The sequence below is a fragment of the Melozone crissalis genome, unplaced genomic scaffold (assembly GCF_028551555.1).
Source record: "Melozone crissalis strain CALT ecotype California unplaced genomic scaffold, PUWL_Pcris_2 ptg000019l_1, whole genome shotgun sequence".
NCBI lineage: Eukaryota > Metazoa > Chordata > Aves > Passeriformes > Passerellidae > Melozone > Melozone crissalis.
This window is the reverse complement of record NW_026535797.1, coordinates 14,249,552-14,269,855: the sequence shown is the minus strand read 5'-3', so window position 1 is coordinate 14,269,855 and position 20,304 is coordinate 14,249,552. Positions and strand designations below refer to the sequence as shown.

Here is a 20,304-nt window from a genome sequence, read left to right as displayed (position 1 = left end):
CCCCTTCAGGTGCCATTGCCTCCAGGCTCTCCCTGTGAGCCCCAGGACAGGCTGCAGGGACACCTCTGCAGAAGCTCTGCCAGCAAGGGGTCGGCTCCCAGAGTCCTGGGAAGCAGCTCATCTTCCTTGCTGTCAGGGCTGCTGGGTAGCAACGAGGAACAAACCCCTTTCATCCATCTCAGGCACAGCTTCCTCCCGGGACTGGGGCCAGAGGAAGGAGATGTCACAAAAATGCAGACAGATGATGGGAGCCGGCATTTGGGATGGAAAAGAGCTGCTGATCTGGGCCAAGCTGGTGCAGCCCTGTGTGTGTGTGTGTGTGTGTGTGTGTGTGTGTGGTGGCCCTCACTGGAGCAGGACCCCAGGCAGACACTTCCCTCTTGCCCTGATTAAGGAGCCTGTGGAGCTACATGTGCAGAGGGCATGGATTTAAGAGACACTCTGGCTCCTGGGACCATCCCTGCAAACATCCACCATGCCCTGCTGCACTGGGGTGTCCATGCTCACACACCACCCTCCTACAGTGCTCCTGCAGTGCAACAGGCTCCCATCTCCCCTCCTTTTATGGATTACCTCTCTGAGGAGGACATTTGTAGCAGTTGCTGCCAGAAGCCAGGGCTGTGTTGGGCGCATCAAAATACCTGTTCTTTTTTTAAGGTCTCAGCTCTTGGAGTCATGGGGTTACAAGTGTTTCAGGTGTCATTAATAAAACAGGTGATCGGCCCTCCTGGTTACACCCTCCTTCCTGCCTTGCATTTGCAGATCTCAGGGGGAAAAAAATGGAAGGCAATAAAATGAATGCAATGTTTGTGGTTTTGAGATGTCAACTGTTTAGGGTCCAACTTGTAAGATTTCTTGGCTTCACTTCCTTTCGCATTGAAATAGGTGTACTTTGCCTTGTTCTTCCCTGTAGGTTAGCCCAAAAGAAATTTTGGTTATTTGATTTTTAAAGGTGTTCCTCTGGAATGGAAAAGAGCATAGCTAATGCCACAGCCAGTACTTCAAGATTTGCTGTTTGTGTGTGGGGCACATATCAAAGCAGAGCTGCCACCCAAGTCCCTCCTGCAGGCTGTGGCGCTGAGCCGCGGGACTCAGGGGCCAGGCGCCATCCCGGGTGACAAGCGCCAGCCTGTCCCGCGCTCCCCGTGGGCTGCCAGGTCCCCGTGCCTCACCCGGACTCTGGATGATGGGTTGGGGTTTCGGGCTGCCGGGTGGGAGACAGGCCAAGGCTCCCTTAGGTACATCAGGGCATGCGGAACCTCTCGGCACCCCCACGAGAGGTGGGAATGCTCTCTCTGCGGCCGCCTGGCTCCCGGGCTGTTTCTCCCCGGGGTGCCGCTGCCCGCCGCTCTCCCGGAGAACTCGGGTGCTCCGCGAACGCCGCCCCTGTCCCAGGTGGGGGCACCGATCCGAAGCCACCTTCCCGCACGGCCGGAGCGGCGCAGAGCCCCGACGGCTCCGGCGGCCGGGGTGCCCGTGCCCTACCCGGCCGGGACCGCCGCTCGCTCGGCCGCGGGTACCGGGGGCGCGGGGAGGGGCGCGGCGGCGGCGGGGGGGCCCGTCGGGGCGGGCAGGGCGGGAGGGAGGAGCCAGCGCGGGGGCTGAGCCTGGGCTGCGGGATGGGGCGGCAGTGAGGGTGGGCGGGTGTGCGCCGACGGGGCTCTCGCCCCGCAGCCGAGCCGAGCCGCGCCGCGTCGAGCCGAGCCGCGCTCCGCTCCTCTCGCCGGTGATGCGCGGCGGCCGCACCGCCTGACCCTGCTGCCCGCTGCCATGGCGGCCCCGACCCCCGGGCGGCCGGCGGGGGTCCCGGCGGGGCTGCGGGCCGCCGCCTGGCTGCTGGCGTGCGCCGCGCTGTGCCGGGGCCGCGCCGCCGCCTGCCCGCCGCTGTGCGCCTGCAGCGGCACCACGGTGGACTGCCACGGCTCGGCCCTGCGCGCCGTGCCCCGCAGCATCCCCCGCGGCACCGAGCGCCTGTGAGTACCGCCGGGCTTTGTCCGCCGCCGCCGGGCTGCGCCGACGGGGTGCGGGAGCCCGGCGGGGCGCCGGGGCCGGGGGCTTGTCCGAGGGCGTGAGGCCAAAAGCCCGAGGGGAGCGAGTGCCCCGCGGGGTGCGGAGCCGCTCCGGAGCCCGAGCTCGGGAGTGCGTGCGGGAGCCCGTCCGGGGTGCGTGTGCAGGGGACTGTCCGTGGCGGGGGTGGGCAGCAGCCTGTCTGCGGTGTGTGCAAGTGCCCGCCGTGCCCGCTACGGGCACAACGCGTGCAGATGCCCGTGGGGCCACGCTCGGCCGCCCTAAAGGTGCGAGTGCAAGAGCCTGGTGGGGTGGGTGATGTGCGGTGTCCCGCTACGCCCGGGGGTTGTGTGTCTGTAAATTCCGTCCAGAGGATACGTGTGCAAGGGCCTGTTGGGTGAGTTTATGTGCATCATCCCCTTCCTGAGGGAGGTGCAGTAGCCCGTCGAGGTGGAGAGCAGGGTGTGTGAGAGAGCCTGCTGGGGCAGGGTGTGTGTGTAACCCTTTCTCGGTGTGAGGGTCGTGCAAGGGGTCCGGCATATGCGAGAGCCCGCGTGTGCCAGTCTTTGTGCAAGTATGTGCAGTGGGGTTGGGGTTGGAGCAGTGCCCGAGGGAGTGGGCTGCTCCGGGGGGCATTTCCGCTGGGGCAGCCCAGAATGGACTGTGTGTGTGGGTCCGTGAGCCCCATGGCAATCCCCACAGCTGTGTGGCCACCCCTCCAGTGACTTGTCACAGGGTAGCTACACAGCCACAGGGGTTCTCTGAGAGGTCCTGTCACCCCAAGCGCCTGTGCTGGGCACCCCTTTGTCCCCAGGAAGCTCTCCTGCGAGTGCTGCACATCGTGTTAGGATCAGGTCCCATTGCCCCAGCCCCTCTTGAGATTCCTGCACACTGTGATCAGCCTTCAGCCGTGCAGATCACCCATCGTGAGCCAGAGCTCACCCATCCTCTCCAGTCCCCTGTGGCTGCACCTCACTGCTCATCAAATCCCTTGCCACGTCCTCAGGGCTGCTGGGAGGTGTCCCTGGCTCTCTTAGCCCCATGAGGAAGGTTTTTCTCTCACAGTCAAGGTCCAGCCGGCTGTGTGGGTCCCGTGTTACCTGCTGAGCTCCCCCGAGCAGGAGGGGGCCTCTGCTGCTGTGCCCGGCTGGGCAGGTCTGCCTGCCTGGGGTTCTGTGGCCAAGCAGGGAGAGCAGCATGAGCTGAACGTGTCCAACCTGCTGCTGGCAGGAGGTTCCTGGCACGCAGGAACAGCAGGAGAGCCGGGCTGTCCCCAGCCTGTCCCCTCTGCTCAGCAGCAGCAGGTGCCCCATCCCAGTAGCTGCAATGGACCACGGTGGCACAGGAGCTGTCTGGCCCTGGGGCAGGCTGCCCCCACATCCCCCTTGCCGTGCAGGGAAGTGTTGAGCTGCTGTTTCCTTGGGCAGCAGAGCTGCAGGACATGTTCCAGGACAGCCACACAGTGCTCCTGTCCCTGTGCCCTGCTCTTTGCAGCTCCTGGGGTTTGACTGTGCCCTTTGCCTGCAGATGGAAGGACTGCATGCATGGACTGCAGAGAGCCTGGCAGCTGCCGGGGCTGCACCCAGCATGCAGCATCAAGAGCTCTGCAGGATTCCACTTTAGAGGAGTTTTCTTTTCTCCCACCATAATTATCCTCATACGAATGATTATTACCCAGCACAGCAACCAGGCTGCCGTGAGTTGCCATCCCATAGACCAAGTTTATGAGGTCTGAGACAGGATCCCCCTTTCTGCTGTGCCCAGGGCAGAGGGAAGGTTTATGCACAGCCTGCACCAGCCCTTTCTGTCTCTTGGAGAGCTTAATGGGGTCCATGGCATCAGCTCTCCATCCATGCACCTGGGTGCAGGGTCCTGGGGAGGGTTGGCATTGAGTGCCCAGCTCTGCCCACATGCAGCCCCTTGCTCAGCACTGCTCAAGTGAAGCAATGCTGCAGCGAGCTAATGGAGGATGCCCTGTTGGGTGTCTCACTCCTGCTCTGGCAGGGCATCTCTCCTGCTCTGGAGGTGGGTCCTGCTTGCTATGTCCCATTCTGCCTCCCCTGACCTGGTCCTCCATGCCTGCTGCCATTCAGCAGCATTGGGTTTTCTGGATTTTAATGCAGCTGGTGCTGCCGGATCTTCTGTCTGGAGTGAGCTAGACATGCTTGCTCTCTCGTGGGTGTTGTCTGCTGGATAACTACTTCCTGCTGTTTTGCACACCCATGCAGGTGCTGGAGGGTGTCTGTGCAGAACAGGTCTATCTCCTAGCAGTGAAATCCTGCTGTAACAGCTCGTAAGTGAGTTTCAATTCCCTGTAAGCAGGCTGCAGCCTTGCAGTCTGCAGCTCCTCCGTGTTCGATGGAGCAAGGTCAGCAGGCAGCCACAGGGGAGCCTGCAGCAGGGGCTGTGCCAGGACTTGCTCTCTCCAGGGGTCAGCTGTCTGTGGGCAGTCATCAGCCTCTCACCAGTGCCCTCCACTGCATGCCTCTTTTCCCAAGCCCTGAGAGCACAGCACGAGCAATGCCAACCTCACCACGCATCCCACAGTGGCAGTGAGCAGGGATGTCCCTGCTGTTGAATTTCTTGCCTGTTGCATGCCAGTGCAGTGTTTAGAGCCTCCAGGCTTTCTCCAGCCTCCCACCTGGCTGGGCCCCATGGGTCCAGCCCCTGGGCAGGGCAGCCAGGCCTGCTGGCACTGCCATTGTGGGGACTCGGGCAGCAGCGTGCTGTGATGAGGTTTGTGCTCTGTTGCTTTTGCAATGCAGCCTTTCCTTTGAAGAACAAGGGATTACTTGCCTTGCAGAGTCACTGCAACTTTGGAGAATCCTGGGCTGGGGAAAAATTGTCTTCTGCTTCTGTGTGCTTCTGCTTCAGTTTGCCCTGTGATACCTTCCTGGTGGGTGCTGTGCTGCTGGGAGAGAGTAAGGGCTGCAGATGTGTCTAGGATGGACCATGAGTGATGGTTGCATGGGGGGACACAGGACCCCTCTTGCCTTGTACCAGGGCACAGCACACTGATCCCTAAGTGCCTTTTAGTCTGCAGCCCAACATAGATGTGGGGTGTGCACCTGCCCTCTGGCTGGATCCGGGCTGAGCAAGGTGGGAAGCAGCAAAGGCTCTGGGCACTTTTCACAGATGCCTGTGCTCCTGCCTACACTTCTGGCAAGCACAACAGAGGCCTGAAGGATGGGGTGATAATCCTCCAGCACTACAGTGTTATCTGCTTCCAGGAGTCCCTCAGGCCTCAGCCACTAGAGAAGAGTTGTGGGAGAAGGTCACAATTCCCTTCCCCATTTGCTTGCTTTTCTTTCTTTTTTCCTTTGAAAGTGTCTCTGAAGAGCAGACTGCCTTGTTGGGGAGGTGGATAGCTCACCCCATGCCAGCAGGATCAGTGCAAATTTGCCACTGTCAAATGGCAGCTTCTAGCCCAGCTCTTTGCTTGTAGGGGATGAATTGACTGTGATGGCTTGTCACTCTTTTCTGCTATTGAATTTTTTGGCTGACAGCTGAGAGTTGCCCCACTTGCCCCTTTTGCCTCCTCTCTGATGAGCTGAACATCTCCCATCTCAGTGGGGGCTGTGCTGTGTCCCTCCCTCCATGTGGAAGGCAGCAGAGTTGGGTTTGAGGGTCCCCATCACTGCACCCCTCTTGGCTCTGGCTTTTCCTTTCCAGAGTCCCTGGCCTCATCATTTAATGGGGCTTCTGTCTGCCTTGTTCCCAAACTTTGGGGGTTTGCCTGTGCTGAAATGGGCCCCATGCAGTCTGTAGCCAGGCTGCCATCCCTGTGTCTGCATTGGTGGAGGGAAGGGGTGCTGAGCCACAGCCTTTGGGTATGGGAGCCCCATGCCAGGGTGGCTGCACCTGGAGCACTCCTGCATACTGCCCAACCATCCTCTGCCAAAATTCCAGCAGCAAGCTCTAGTCCAGAGCATGTTTAATGCATTCACCTGCATCTGCCTCTCACCAGTTAATCAAAATGTCTTGCAGCAGCCAGGCTGGTGTATCACAGCAGCACTCCTGCATTCCACTCCAGTTGTTGGGCTGCCTCTCCTTTCTGGGGCTTCAGGCAAGGCTCCTTCTTGGGAAGCACCTTGAGGAAGTCAACCTGTCCCTTCCCTGAAGTGGCCAGGCAAGTTCCTAGTGAGCAGTCTGGTTGCAGAGGGTCTGTGCAGGCTCTGCAAGCTCTGGAGCAGCATGCAGGACCTTGGTCCAGCCAGGGCAGTGCTTGGCTGGCCCTGCAGCCTTCAGCTCTCAGGAGAGATAGTGCTGGGCACTGGGAGGATGCAGGATGGCTTGGGAAGCCAGCCTGCCCAGCTCACCGCAGTGGCTTCCTTGGGAGCCTTCCTGGACAGAGGAAATTTGCAATTCTATTCCAGTTTCTCCCTTCAGCTACGTCCAAGGCAGATGCTGTCTATATATTGCCATGGTAACGCTGCGTTCTCACTCTCTATGGAATTGCATGCTGGAAAAATATTAGTTTAAAAAACTATGTCGTGTTTGTATTGACTGAAGTGGAGGCTGATAGTGGAGGATCTATTGTCCCCGGGTTGGGAAAAGTCACCAGTAACAGGCAATAAAGCCAGGCAGATTGGCCTCTGGTGACCACTTCTCACCCCACACAGCAATTGCTTCCCTATAAACCCTTCCCTGGCTCTGTTTTATTGCATCCTTTAAAACAGATATTTTTGCCTTAAATGTGCTGCCACTTTGGTCCTCCAGAGTGATGCATTGTGCTAACAGCAGTTCCTTGCTGCTGAGGTGGGAGCAAGGAAGGGGAGCTGTTTCCAGCTTTAATTGTGGGTCTCCCACGGGCACCTTCCAATGCTGTTGCTGCTGTGCCCAGGTCTCAGGGTGGGCTGGGCATGGTGGCCACGGTGCCAGTGCAGGGCAGCACACACAGAACCAGCCCAGTTACAGAAAGGGACTCCAACAGGATGTGCATTTGCTTTGAGTTTCATTCTCCCCTGCTTCATTGCTTCCTATCAAAACTCTGGCTGGCAGAAGAGTGAAGCAGCTGTAGAAGGCTGAGGATGCAGGAGGGACCCCCACAGGGCAGCAGAACCTGCAGCCTGGGGGAACAGAAGGGATTTGGGGTATGACCAGAGTGGTGTGGACAGGAATGGGTGTCCTGTCCAGGGCAAGGTGTACAAGTCCATGACCTCCCACCGAAGAGGGTTTTCTCCTGTATCTTTGCTCTGATTTGCCCTCTGGCAGACGTGGAGGAGAGTACTGGAGCAGGACGGGCATGAGGGAACCAAGGGAGCCTGCCTTTGTCTTGTTTCTGAGTCCTTCATGGTTCCCTGCCCACTCCAGAGGTGCTTGGTGCTGCAGATGCATCCTCTTGGTCTTCATTGCTACTGAAATAACCTTTTGTAAAACCTGAGAGGCAAGGAGACATTTCTCTGTGTGTTTTACTGAAAAGCAGTAAAACCGCAGAGTTGTGTGTTAGCAAATGGCCTCATCCCAGGGGATTCAGACCCAGATCCCTGCTCCCTGGCAGGCTTCCAGTGCGAGGAGCTCCAAGGCCAGCTCCAGCAGCTGGCCCCCGTCCCTGGTCGAGGAACAGCCAGGGATGGCGGTGGTAGGAGTGGGGAGAGGAGCAGAGGATTTCCTGCTGTACAGCACCAGGATGCCAGTTAGCAATGGGAGCAGTAAGGACAGCCGGGTCCTTGGGGCCGTGGCACTGCTGGGAGTGAGAAGGAAATGGGGTGGGATGAGGGGACCTCTCCATGGTGTTGGTGTGGGGCTGGCCCAAGGCTGTCCCCACAAGAATCATCTCAGACCTCCCTGCAACATTCAGGCTCTGAGGCTGTGCTGACTGCCTGCTTCCCCAGCATGCATTTTGGATGCACTTGCTGCTCAAAATAGCAGAGGCAAGTGTCCTATGGGGGAGAGAGGCTGCTAGAGGAGGAAGATCAGAAAAAGGGAAGATTAATTTTTAAAGCGATGCAGCCAAGGAGCAGCTCTGGGCACCAAGAGTGAGAGAGATGCAAGCTCCTAGCCCTGGATATTTCTTGGTTGGAGGAAGCCCTACATCCCAAATGGGATGCTCCAGGATACTCATCTGGGATTGAGTAGGCATCTATAACTGAGCAGTTCAGGTGCACTTGTTCTCTCATCCCTGGTGTGAGCACTCCAGGAGGGAGAAGCCAAAGAGGTTTTGCTGTAGGAGATGCAAAGTGGAACTCAATCCAGTGAGTGGCAGGATGCAGCCTGAGGGCTGGGCAGCCTCCCCTGCCCTGGGAAGCAGAGGAGCTAGAGAGCAGCCCCTCACCAGGCTACTCAGCACAGCATAAAAAGCCAAATTTCGTGGCTATCCCAGAAAATCTGTTCTCTTGGCTGAGTCTCAGTTTCCACATTTGTGATACACAAATGCCCTGCTGCCTTTTCGCTCTCCCGCTGGGGTTCAGGGAGGTTATTTATTAATTTTTAACCTGAAGGTGGTACACCACAATGCTGTGTGAGTGTAAAGCGTTCCCTGACTGCGAGCAGCTAATGGCTGTGGCATGAAAACCCCAGAGAGAAGTTAGGAGAACAGAAAGCCCTCACATCCTCACTGTTATTTGCATGATCGATGCTGTTTGTAATGCTTAAAGATCTGTCGTGATGCTAACCTGCTGTAGGGCCTCGTAAAAGCCCACAGAGCCTCCTGTGCTGTGGGGCCATGGCTGTGCCTGGGGCTGGGGTCCCCTTTGGCTAAGGGCAGTGATTCCCAGATGAGCCCCAACAGCTGCTCTTGGCTCTGCTTGTTGGGCACCTGCAGGCAGCTGGTAGGGCTGGTGCTGGGTGAGTGACACCCTGAAGGGACTGCCATGTATCCCTTGGGCACCTTTGCTCTTCTTGAGGGGTCTGGTCAGAACAGGGATGGGATGGAAAAGGAGAAGAAGGTGCTGAGCCCCTTGTGCAGCTGTGTCAGCCCAGGATGTGTGTGTGACCTGTGTCCCCTCCCTGAGCAGTGGCAGCAGCACCCTGTAATTCCCTGGTATTGGAGGGGATGGAGTTAGCACCCAGCCATGGCCATATGGGCTCCAGAGAGCTGGGGAATGTGGTGCTGTGCTGGAGGGGACCAGCTCTTGCAGGACTGGAAAGGGCCTCTGTCCCACATTTCCTTGTTTGAGCAGCTCAGTGAGCCTGTGCTGGGGCTAAGTTACATTCAAGCAGCCGGGTGAAATCTTGAGAAGACTTGAAAAATGCAATAAAAGTGTAGGATGAAAGGTTGCAGCTGCTCTGTCCCCAGTGCTGAGCACAGGGGTCAGTCTGGAGTGTAAGCCTCATCCCTGTTTCCATTAGCAGTCTGTGTGATGGGACACGAGCTCCTTCTGACAGTGGCAGATGCCACCAGGCTGGGGGAGATGCGGGAGGGCTGGAGAACGGGCTGAGGTTTCAGAGTGGCCTTGGTGAATGGGAGGAATGAGCTGACAGAAAGGAGGTTGTTGCCTGGGGACTCGAGGAAAGTGTTGGTGGAAGGCAATCACCAGAAGCACAGATGTGGAATGGAGCACAAACAGAGCCCTGCCAGTCAGAGAGGCCCTGAGGGAGAGCTGTGCCCTTGGGCTGGGGGATTGCTGCGGGAAAGAGGCCTGCAGGGGCAAGGGAGCAGCCAGATCTCTGCACCATGGTGGCCTGGGCAGGCAGAGATGGGGTTCATCTGCTGTGGGAGGGGTTCAGGTCAGAGTTTTGATAATGGTGCTGGAATAAGGCACAGGGTAGTGTCAGTGCCTGTCCTTGAAGGAGCAGTGTGTGCATCTGCCTGGATTGATGGAGGGTGGCAGAGGCACTGCTGTGGGGTGTGTGACCTTCCAGCCTTCATTTCTCTGCTTCCCTGATTATTATCTGGCACTGCCGGCTCCAGCTGGGGTCAGGGCTCAGGGATGAGGGCTGTGGAGCTGCTGGGAGGGGAGCCATGCCCTTGGGGGCTGGAGCTCTGAGGCAAGGGCAGGGAAGGCAGAGCAGTGGAGATCATCGAGGAGGGACAGATCTCACGGACAATACATGGACCAGCCCCACCGGGCACCAGGGCAGGGGCAGCCCTTGCAGCAGGCACCACAGAAGCACAGATCCTTCTCCAGCAGCCCCTGCAGTCACTGCCCAGAGCTGTGGGCACCTGCTCTGTGCTGGCCCTGATGGGCCAGGGCACATTTTGGTGCTGGTGGGTGCTAATGCAGGAATACATCTCACAGACTTTCCCTCTGCATTCTTTAGAGCGGGATTCCAGGGAGCAGAGCAGGATTTCTGCCTCAGCAGGAGAGCAGAGCTGAGCTGAGCCACAAGGACAGGAGTCATATGTGTGCTGAATAGCTGATGCTTTGCAAGAGTAGGGATCCTGGGATTGCGCTGTCTGCTCCTTCCTGCTCCTGATAAATCAGTGCCCAGGGAAATATCATTCATGTTGGCTGTATTTAATAAATTAACTCTCAGCATTTGTGCTCTCTGAGGTTGTTACTGAGTTAGTGTAGCTCCAAACCCTGCAAAGGGAAAAGACACATCAGACCCCCTGGGAATGGATAAGCCATCCAAAGCTAGAAACCAAATATAAACCCAGACTATGCAAATCCAGTCTAACGAACCCTGCTGCAGCACAGACATCCCATCTGGGAGTGGGATGATCCACAAGCAATGTAGCAAAGGGACTGATTGTTTTAATGACTTTCCTCTTCCCAGGGAGAAATGGGAGGGGGGTTTCTGAAATTTGAGGGTTGCAAATGAAAATCTGCTGCCTCTCCATCAGCAGTGTGAGATTTGGGTGCTGGTGGGGCAGAGGAAAGCAGCCTGAATGAACTTGAGAATGCTTTCTGGTGTTAAATCCTTTGAATTAGCAAGGGAAGAGCACGCCTTGTGTTTCTGCTTTCAAGTCATAGTCCAGAAGTACAACCAATCTGCTGGGCAGCTCCCCAGACACATCAGTCCTTATTGAAGCTCTGCTGTGTGGAGCAGGGCAGAGTGTTTTGCTTCACTAGGAAAGGGCATGGAGGCAGTGGGTGAGCAGCTGAGCAGCAGGGATCCGGCTTTCTGGGCACTGCAGACTGTAATTTATCTCCATGAGGAACTGAAGGGGGTTCAGAGGGGAAAAATGTCATGAAGTTAAATGGCAGTGTTGCCTCGGCATCCTTACAAATAAGCTTTACCTGCTGTTCGTTCCCATCTGGGTTGCAAAGGCCATCATTTACCTGAACAAAGGCATGGAAGGATGCTGGGAGCAGTTGTCAGGGAGCACAGAGAGCCAGTTCCTGAGGGAGGAGGACTGTCAGGGGGCCCTGAGACACAGCCCCACTTGGGGATTGCCACCAGCCCCACTGCTGAAGTTCCCTGAGGATGCTCTGCAAGCATGGAAGAAGCAGAGGCTGGGCTGTGTGGGCAGCAGAGCCCAGGGTAGCTGGTCCTGGCAGTGCCTTCTGGTGCTGCAGTCTTTGGGCTGCACTGTCCCAGCAGATGCCTTGGAGAGAGGGCAGAGCCTGGTTTTGGCATGTGCAGGGACTGGCCATGTTTAGTGTATGGCTTCCATGGCTCTTTGGTGTTTCTTCATGTTCCCATGCTCTGCCTGTGCTCTGCCTCTGGCTAAGGGTCTGGGATGCTGGTGCCCTGAGGACAGCATCACCCTGGTCTTTGCAGGCTGAGGTCTAAGTCCTGCCTTTCAGGTTGGGCAGTTCTAAATCAAGCCCCTCTGCTTTGTCCCTCTGCAGTGCTGGAGATGTCTCAACTTCCAGTCACACATTGTACTGGAATTGCACTCTGGCTGCACAGCCAGAGTAATGTGAGGTATGTTTAAAGGAAGGTGACATGGGAGTCCTGCTGGGAACCCTCCCTCACAGGAGCTCGAATGGGTGCCATTACCTCCACCTTGGTCCCCAGCCTGGCCCTGGGGATCTTCCAGGCAATCTTCTTTGCCAAGGAATCTTTAGGACATTTGGAGAAAACCACTCCTGAAGCTGTGATTTCTCCCTGCCCTTAGCTGACTCTGGGGCTGTGGTCCATCAGGAGGTGGGCACGCAGCTGTACATACCAAACGACCCCCTTTGTGGTGACAAATGTCCCTAAAACGTGTGACACACCCCGGAGCTTGGTGTCTGGGATTTACAGCCTGACTGACCACGGCTTTTTCTCCCACTCAGGGGGTCAGCTCCTTCTGATCTGGAGACCCGTCCCCGGCAGCCCGCTGTGCTCTCTGCGAGCCGGTCGGACTGGGAGCCGTGGGGCTGCAGAGCCCAATTGTGGGTTTCAGTTTAATCACTGGGGCTGAGGAACCTCTATTCATTCCGGCTCGCATTCATCTGTGTCCTAGTAACGCTGCTCTCTCAACCTCCTTCCCAGCGCGGCGCACACGGCTGGATAATGGCAGGAGCCCGGCAATCGCGGGGCTGAATAGCGCTGTAATTACGGGGCTGTAATGGCGAGCTGGAACTCATTAGCCATTATCAGCCGTTCCAGCGGGACAATGGCAGCACCCCGGGGTGCGCGGCTGCGCTGCTGCCCCCGCTGGCCCTACACGCTGCTCGGCGGCCCCGGGGCCGGCCCGCCGCTGACCTTGGCCCCCGCACGGCTGCAGAACCCGGTGGAGGGGAGCTTTGGCTCTGGATGGGAGTGATGGGCTGTGTATTCAGCCAGCCATGTGACGTGAGGCATTGCTGCTCCCTGCTCCCGCTGTCAGGGCTCAGGAAGTTACAGACCCCACCGTGGGGCTGCTCGAGCACCCCAAGCTGCTCCATGGTGGCACTCTCCTGTCTCTTTCCTTCCCTGGCTCCAGCCGCTCATCCTTCACTTGACTGACTTCTCCTTCCGTAGTTTATTCGTTTTCCCTTTGTTTTTGTGTCTGTGTTCAGTGCAGGCAGTGTGTCTCCGGCATGGGAGCCCTCCCTGGGCTCTGCCTTGGCGTAGGCACCCTCTATGCCCAGCACATGCCTTGGGCAGGTTGGCTGATGGCAAGGAGCAAATGCTGCTGTGCTTTGTGATGTCTCCTGCAATAGGGGACTGCACAGAGATCCCCAGCTCTGCAGACTGTGGGTCCCAGGGCTGATGGTCCTGTTTTTCTCACAGTAATCACATCCTGTAATGCAGAAAGGCGCTGCAAAGCTGACTGCGAGGTGCAAATCTCTGCAGCTTCTGACTTGATGCATTTTAAAGCAGGATAATCCTAGCAGGAGCGTGCTGGAGAGCATGGCTGAGGAGAGCTGGGGAAGGTGTAACCAGCAGGCTGGGAGCAGAGGTCCTGTGTGTCCAGGAGTGGGACACGTTGTCCCGGTGCTCAGCAGAGCCTGGGCAGGACCCAGGCCATGGGTGGGTGTAGGTACCGCTTATTTCCACCAGCAGAATAAGCAAGGAGGGGCGGCATCTTCTTCCTGGCTGCCTTGCCTGTCCCTGTGCTCACCCAGGACTTTTGAAGGAGAGAGTGATGCCACAAAGCAGCTTGTCCTATGCAGGCTTCTCTTGGCAGGTGAAACCTGAGTGTGGCTTATTCTCCAGGTAGAAGGTGTGAAATGGCTGTGCACTGAACCGGTTGTGATGCAAGGATAATGGCAGGAGCCATTATCATGTAAGTGTCACTTACACTTGTAAGTGTCTTGCAGCTGGGTATTTGCAGGGATCCTGCTGTTCTGGGGACTTTTGTTTGTTTCTTGTTACCCTCGACTTCTCTAAACAACTCTAGATGCGTTTGGGATGACCCTAGCGGGCGTTAGCTACATTTGCAGAAAGGGGTGACATGTATCCCGGGGGGGCATCTGGAACGGGAACAGGGAGGAGCCAGAGAGCCCCTTCCTCTTGCTGCCTTATGGTCCATGAAAGATTCCAGCCACATGCACAGCCAGCCAGACTTCTGTGTGCCCAGCACTGCTGGTCATTGAGGATGAGGGTCCTCTCTGGAGTCAGGGGTCATTCCTGGGGCCTGGTGAGGGGACACAGAATTGCACCAGCCCCTACTGTCCTTTGGGCCCTGCCTGCCGTTTTTGGGGAGGTACTGGGGGGGGCCCGTGCTTGGCTGTCTCTTGAGCGCTTCCTCGCTAATTTCTTTCCCTTCTCTCCGCAGGGAGCTCAATGGCAACAACATAACACGAATCAACAAGAATGACTTTGCCGGGCTGAAGCAGCTCCGTGTCCTGTGAGTTCCTGATGAGGGGCCAGATGCTCCCACCTTGGTGGATACTGTGCTTGGCTTGTGGCCCCTCCTAGGGCTGCTGGAGTTAGCCTCTTTCTGTGGGTCTCAGCCAGCAGGGCTGGAGGGTGTTGTGCTGGGCTGAGCCTGGTGGATTTCCAGCTGGGAGACAGTGGGAAGGGTCTGGGTTGTGCTGAGGGGATAATGGGAGTGAGGTGCCCTGGGTCAAAAGAAGCAATGGGGGCACTGGGGACCACTTTTGCAGAAAGCTGACCCCTTCTCTCTGCAGGCAGCTGATGGAAAACCAGATCAGCGTGGTGGAGCGTGGGGCGTTTGATGACATGAAGGAGCTTGAGCGGCTGTGAGTGTCTGGTCATGGAGGGAGGTTGGTGAGGGGCTGCTGGATTTATGGCAGAGAGCATCCTTTCCTTTTTTCCTTAAACCCTAATGTATCGGTGCTGCCTGACTTCAAACAGCTTCTCTTCTGCGTGGCAGTGGTATTTTACAGTTTGGGGAGCACACCTATTTCTGTTTCTATAGATCTTAGAGTCCTTTCTGATGCTTTTGAAGTGAGGAGCAGGTTAAACACAAATGACTTTTGCTGTATCAGCTGTGTCCTGTGTGTTAGCAAGGGAGCTGTAAGTTCTGGTCCAGCACTCAGTAAAATAGCTCAGCAGTTTAAAAATCCCAAGCTGCTCGAGCAAATATGAGGAGCTGAGCAGAGCAGCAGGTTAAGAGCGCAGTTAAGCAGCAGTCAGCAGTTAAAAGCTTGGAGTCCTCTCTGCATGTAATTACAACGTTGTGAGTGGGCCTATTAGTGCCCCGTGGTTGTCCCTGCCTGGGATTGTGGTGAGCAGGATGGGGCTGTCCTTGCCAGGTGGGATGCTCTGCTCTATTGGCCTCTCTGAGCGAGCCAAAGTGCCCAGCTCTGCGTGGTGCATCCAGCTGGGCTGCAGATGGGGTCATTGCTTTGTACTCCCAACCCTGACCCTTTTCTTCTGTCCCTGCAGACGGCTGAACCGCAACCAGCTGCACACCCTGCCCGAGCTTCTCTTCCAGAACAACCAGGCGCTGTCGCGGCTGTAAGTGCCCTCTGTGCCCACAGGGCTCCCCTGGGGACTGCTGTGGGCTCACCTGGGGACTGCCATGGGGTTTGGAGGGACCCTGATGCCTCGGGAGGGTGCTGCTCCTGGGGGGGTGTGCTGGTGGTTAGGGTGTGTTGTGCCAGTGAGGGCTCTGGCAGGGGGATGTTCCCTGTTTCTGTGTGAGCCGAGCATGCAGCAAGGTGGGAAATGGGCTGTGACTTGCAGGGGACTGAGACTGGCAGTGTTAAGGATGTCCTTGTAACACATGGGGATGTGGGATGAGGCGCTGGCAGTCTGGGCCAGGTCTGGCATCACAGAGTTGAGCTGTGCCTGTGCAGTGTCAGGTGGAGAGGTGCTGAGAGCTCCTCAGCCTCCTCCCTGGTGTGGATCATGGGCTTTGGAGCAGGGCTCCCTTACACACCTGCCCAGGTTCTCCTGAAAGGAGGGTGAAGGAGGTAACTTTCCAGAGACCTCCATGGGGCACAGAGAGCCCCACAACCCTGTTCGAGAGCTGCTTTTCTGAAGGTGTCTGGAGAAGGAGCGGGGAGCCCTGCCCAGGGCAGATCCAGCCCTTCATGCCTGCTGCCCTCTTCTCGCATTGCTCTACATGTCCCCATCCCTGCCTGTCCCTCTGCACCTGCAGAAACAACTCCAGGGCCTGTTTCTTGCTGTGCAAGCCCCAGCTCCACAGATCTCTCTGCTCCTCCTCCCTCTGTGCAGCAGCAGGCTGCTTGGGAGGGCTGCTAGGGTTTTGATAAATATTCTCTGTTCCATATTGGGTTTCCCTTGCCTGGGGCTGTTTTGCTCAGGCAATGGTGCTTTCAGCAGTGCCAGCATTGTTCAAACAAAGTGTTTACAGGCTCTCAGCTATGTCAGGCACTACATACATTGGGAAGGGTGCTGTGAGGAGCAGAGGGTGCGTGCCAGACTGGGGCTGGGTGCTCTCCATCACTCAGAGAAGCAGCTTATACCCTGTGGTTGGGGTGATGGTTGCCAGGACACAAGCTTTCTGCTTGCAGCATCTTGTAGCTCCATTGATCAGCTGTGACATGAGGATGCCAGGTCCCTGCTGAGGCAAGGCAGGAATGGATGAAATAACTGTCTGTGCTGAGACATTCCCAGGACAGGCATGGCCATGTTCGGGCCAGGCAGCCCTGCCTGTGCTGTCAGGCTGTGGCTGAACCACTTTCTTCCAACAGTGCCAGGGAGTCAGTCCCAGAGTCCAGCCTGGGGTGGGTAATGAAGGGTTAAAACGCTGTGTGGGTTGCCAGTATGGGATGTGTGAAGTGGTGGACAGGTGCCAAAGATGGGCCTAGGTAATGGCAGCTGATAGCACAGGCGTTCCATTAATTATCAAATGGCATTTGTTGAGCTCAGCTGTGCCATGTCATGGTGCCAGCAAAGGCCCAAACTCCTCCAGCCACCCATTGCATAACAGAAACACAGGCCAGAGAATAATTTTACAAATATTGCTGTTTCCTTTTTAATCTTCTCTAGATTTTAATACCAGGCTCTTTCAGCAAGCAAACCCTAACAATTCATTGTGGAGTTGCAGAAGAGCAGCATGTGTGTCTCCTACACATACAGAGTGCCAGGCTCGTGTGGAGCCAGGACTGTGCCACGGTGTGCAGGGGGCTGTACACAACCTGAGAGTTTAAGAGGGCTATGCAAGGTGTTCCTTGCAGCCACCTCATGTTCAGGTGCATTTCAGCCTCCTCCCGTTGTTTTACTGCTTACTGCAATGTGGGGGTTTTTTCAAACCTTTTCCCTCCCACCCTGTTTTGAAGTTGTTTTCTGGTCATTTCTGTCATGGCAAACTGCCTGGATACTGGATACAGGATGCCTGGAAAAGCACCTGGAGCTTTTCTTGTTCAATCTAGGGCTGTGTGCACAGGCTCAGATTTTGCAGCTCCTCAACTATAGCTGGTGCCACATCTTGGGGAGCTTTGATGTGTGCTTGGAGCAGAGGGTCCCTGTGATGAGCGGTGGGACTGGGGACACACTGAGCCACCCTCCAGCCTCCTCTGCAGCAGGTTCCCCCACACACATTAATGAGAGTAGGGGTGCAGCATTGGGGTCTGCCCAGAGGGAGACCAGGAGCCAGTGTCCTGGCAGATCCTCGAGTTCTGCATTTGTTCAACAGAGCTCATGTGCCAGAGGACCTGCTGCTCCCTCTCCTTGGTTGCTGGGGTGCTCAGGGGGATGGCAGGGCAGGGGGTGCCCTGGGTGGCTTGTCTAGACACACATGCTGGCTTAGCTGGAGGTGGGATCTGGACCAGTGCTGGGCCAGCCAGTGCGGGAGGTCATAAGGACACTCTTAAATTGCTGCAAACCCGGGTCAGGCTACAGGGATATGAGTCAGTGGGGAACAGGTTTAAGCTAAATTGAAATCAGCTCTCCTTGAGCGAAATTGGAGCCTCCCCATTGGGCTTTGCACTTGTTTAACTGCTGAAATGGATCTGGGGTGGCCCCACTGCTCAAGACCCTTTCCCTGCCCAGAAACAGGCCAGGACCTGTGCTGGTCTAGGAAAACAAGGCTCTTACCAGCACCATTTTCTTGCAAACCCTGATCTCCAGATCACTTCCAACAAACAGGCTTCCCCTTGACCTGCTGACTGCAGCCACCCATGGCACGCTTCTCGAGTTCAGGAGTCCTTGCTAGCTCCTTATGTCCTCTCAACATTGTACTGGCAGGTCTTGAATTAGCAAAAACTGACTGAATGAGTCAGGCTGAGATCTGTTTGGTTGGGAAATGAGGGTTGCTGGGGGTTACTTAGATGGGCCCTTGGGTGCTGGCCTGGGTGCTCTAGCCTTTTCTAGGCATAGTCTTGATGGATCTTTCTCAGCACATCAGTTACACAGAAGACGAAGACAAGTCTGTTGAATTAGGGTATGTGATACCCACAGAGCAGTTTCCCACTGTACCTTTCCTGCTGAATCTGATGAAAATTTTTCAGGAGCACAAGAGGAGTCCCTGAGGTTCAGGTTGGGATGGAGAGCTCTTTGTGCACCTCCTGAGTGTCAGAGCCTCATCCACGTTGTGGTACTTTGTGGTCTCCCAGCCCGGCTCAAGCTACAATTAGTTACATGGAAGTTGGCTGTAAAGAGCATTTGTGCATCGGGATAATGGAAAGGGTTGGAGTTAAACCTGATCCGTCGGGGCTTAAATAAACTGGGGAATGGCAGCAAAGGGCCAACGGGAAGCAAACCTCAAATGAGGGCATGGGGGGGGTGAGACGCCTGGAGAGGAATGTTTTCCCCTTGGAATTTGGAAATATTGAGCTGACGCCTGCCCAGAGCCCATTTCAGTCTGAGATAGTGGGGGTGGTCCTTGGCAGTGGGGCCAGGAGGCAGGGGGACTCCCTGCATGGCTCCTTTATTTATGTGTGGATAACTCATTAAGCAGTGCTGGTGGCTGGAAGTGGTGCTGAGCTGAGGTTTCGCTGGAGAGCGCCTGACCTCAGTGACCCATTCTCAAACTGGATTTAATTAAACTGTCAGCACTGGACGGAAGAACAAAGCTTTGTGGGCTCAGGGGGGAGAGCCAGGGTCCCCCAGCAGCTCACTGGGGAAAAGCACATCTCCTGCGAAGAGGAGGGGTGATAAAAAGATGGATCTTTCCTTACCCAGGCAAGAAGGTGACCTCTTCTATTGTAGTGCCCGCTGTTGGTCCCCAGTGTGCCACAGCCGTACACATCAGCAGTGGTGCTCCAGTACAGCCCTGATGCACACTAGGAGCCAAGGGGATGCTGGTAGATCTTCTTTTACCATCTCTCCCAAGCTGGCAGGAGTTGGGGTTTTTTTCCCAACAGCCCCCAACAGAAAAAGCAAGCAGAGTTTCTCTCTGCTTCCTTGTGGGGGTGAAGGATGAGATAGGAGTTTTGTAACACTCTCTCTCTTCTCTGCTCAGCTCCCCTTAAAACTTCCTCTTGAAGCTGTTTCTAAGTCCCTTGGGGGTTCTGGGTTGGGGATGCAAGGAGGAGAGAGAGGAGTCTGGAATGGCTGTAGCAGCAGGGTGAGGACAGAAATGCTGCGGGCGCATCATCAGGGAGGCAAAGACGTGGGCTGTTGAAATGTGCTAAAGGCAGCCAGGATGGCTATAAATAAATAGTTTTCTCCAAGGGAAGCCGAGCTGATGCGAGGGAGGAGAGGAGCAGTGGGTGCTTGGCTGTGAGGAGCTCTGGGGAGTAGCTCCTGCAGGGGAGTCACAATCCCAGATGGATGCATCCCCATGGGAGCGGCTGCCCAGTGGTTTCCCTCAACAAAAGCTGCAGTAGCTGCTCCTTGCTCAGGCAGAATGGGAGCTGAGAGAGAGTGAGCAGAGAGTAGGGGGGAAAAAGTCTTGTCTCCAGAAGGAGGGAGATTTAGGACAGGGGCCACTGACTGTCAGTTTGTGTCGGACCCATGCCAGCTAAAATGGTGAAGGAGATGGTGCCACATCTTAGCTGGCAGCCAAGCCCAGGGGGAAGGGCTGCTGTGCTGCTCTCAGTCTGTAAGGGCAGGGGCTCCCTAGAAACAGCATTAACATCTCAATCAGGGCTGGTGACTTTCTGAGCCGGGGACATGTGAAATGTTGTAGGAGCTGGGGGGATTGTCATGCTCTGTGAGACTCTTCTGTGGCCAGAGCCTGCAGAGGAATAGTGAAGCTCTATGGCTGCCTCTGTCTGGGAGCTGACAGAGGGACCAGGGGCTGGTCCAGACCCACTGTGGACCCAGGGCTATTTAAAGGGAGTTTTGAGTTGAGTGGTAGAGAGCACCACAGCTGGGTGTGCTGCCTGGGGGGGAGAGGTCATATTATGGCAAGCCCTGGGGCAGGTTCCTCTCACCACCCCTACATTTGGCTAAACCCAGCCCTAATTGCCTTTAGAAAAGCAGGCAGAGAAAAATGGAGGGCTGCTAAATAACTTGAGAAAATGCAAATGACATCCTTCAAGAAGGAGAGGATCACAACCACGCCAGAGGAAGCTGTGAGCTGAGTAGTAGCAAAACAGGGTGACAAGTGAAAAAGGAGCTGTCAGAGAAAGGAATAACAAAACAGGCCCCGCTCAGATGGGGCTGGCTGCGCGTGGGAGGTGTTGCTTGCGAGACTGTACCAGTGACCGTTCCTCTTGGGGCTGCACCAGGAAA

At 56.3% G+C, this 20,304-nt stretch overlaps 1 protein-coding gene across 1 annotated transcript in view; it reads left to right on the top strand.

Moving 5' to 3' along the window:
- The first annotated feature begins 1,770 nt into the window (after positions 1 to 1,770).
- The window catches only part of SLIT1 (slit guidance ligand 1), a 60,692-nt gene continuing 42,158 nt past the window's right edge, over positions 1,771 to 20,304 (top strand). The window contains exons 1-4 of the mRNA XM_054276870.1: positions 1,771 to 1,973; positions 14,027 to 14,098; positions 14,382 to 14,453; positions 15,103 to 15,174. Coding sequence (XP_054132845.1) covers positions 1,771 to 1,973; positions 14,027 to 14,098; positions 14,382 to 14,453; positions 15,103 to 15,174 — 419 coding nt within the window. The remainder of the gene's footprint in view (positions 1,974 to 14,026; positions 14,099 to 14,381; positions 14,454 to 15,102; positions 15,175 to 20,304) is intronic.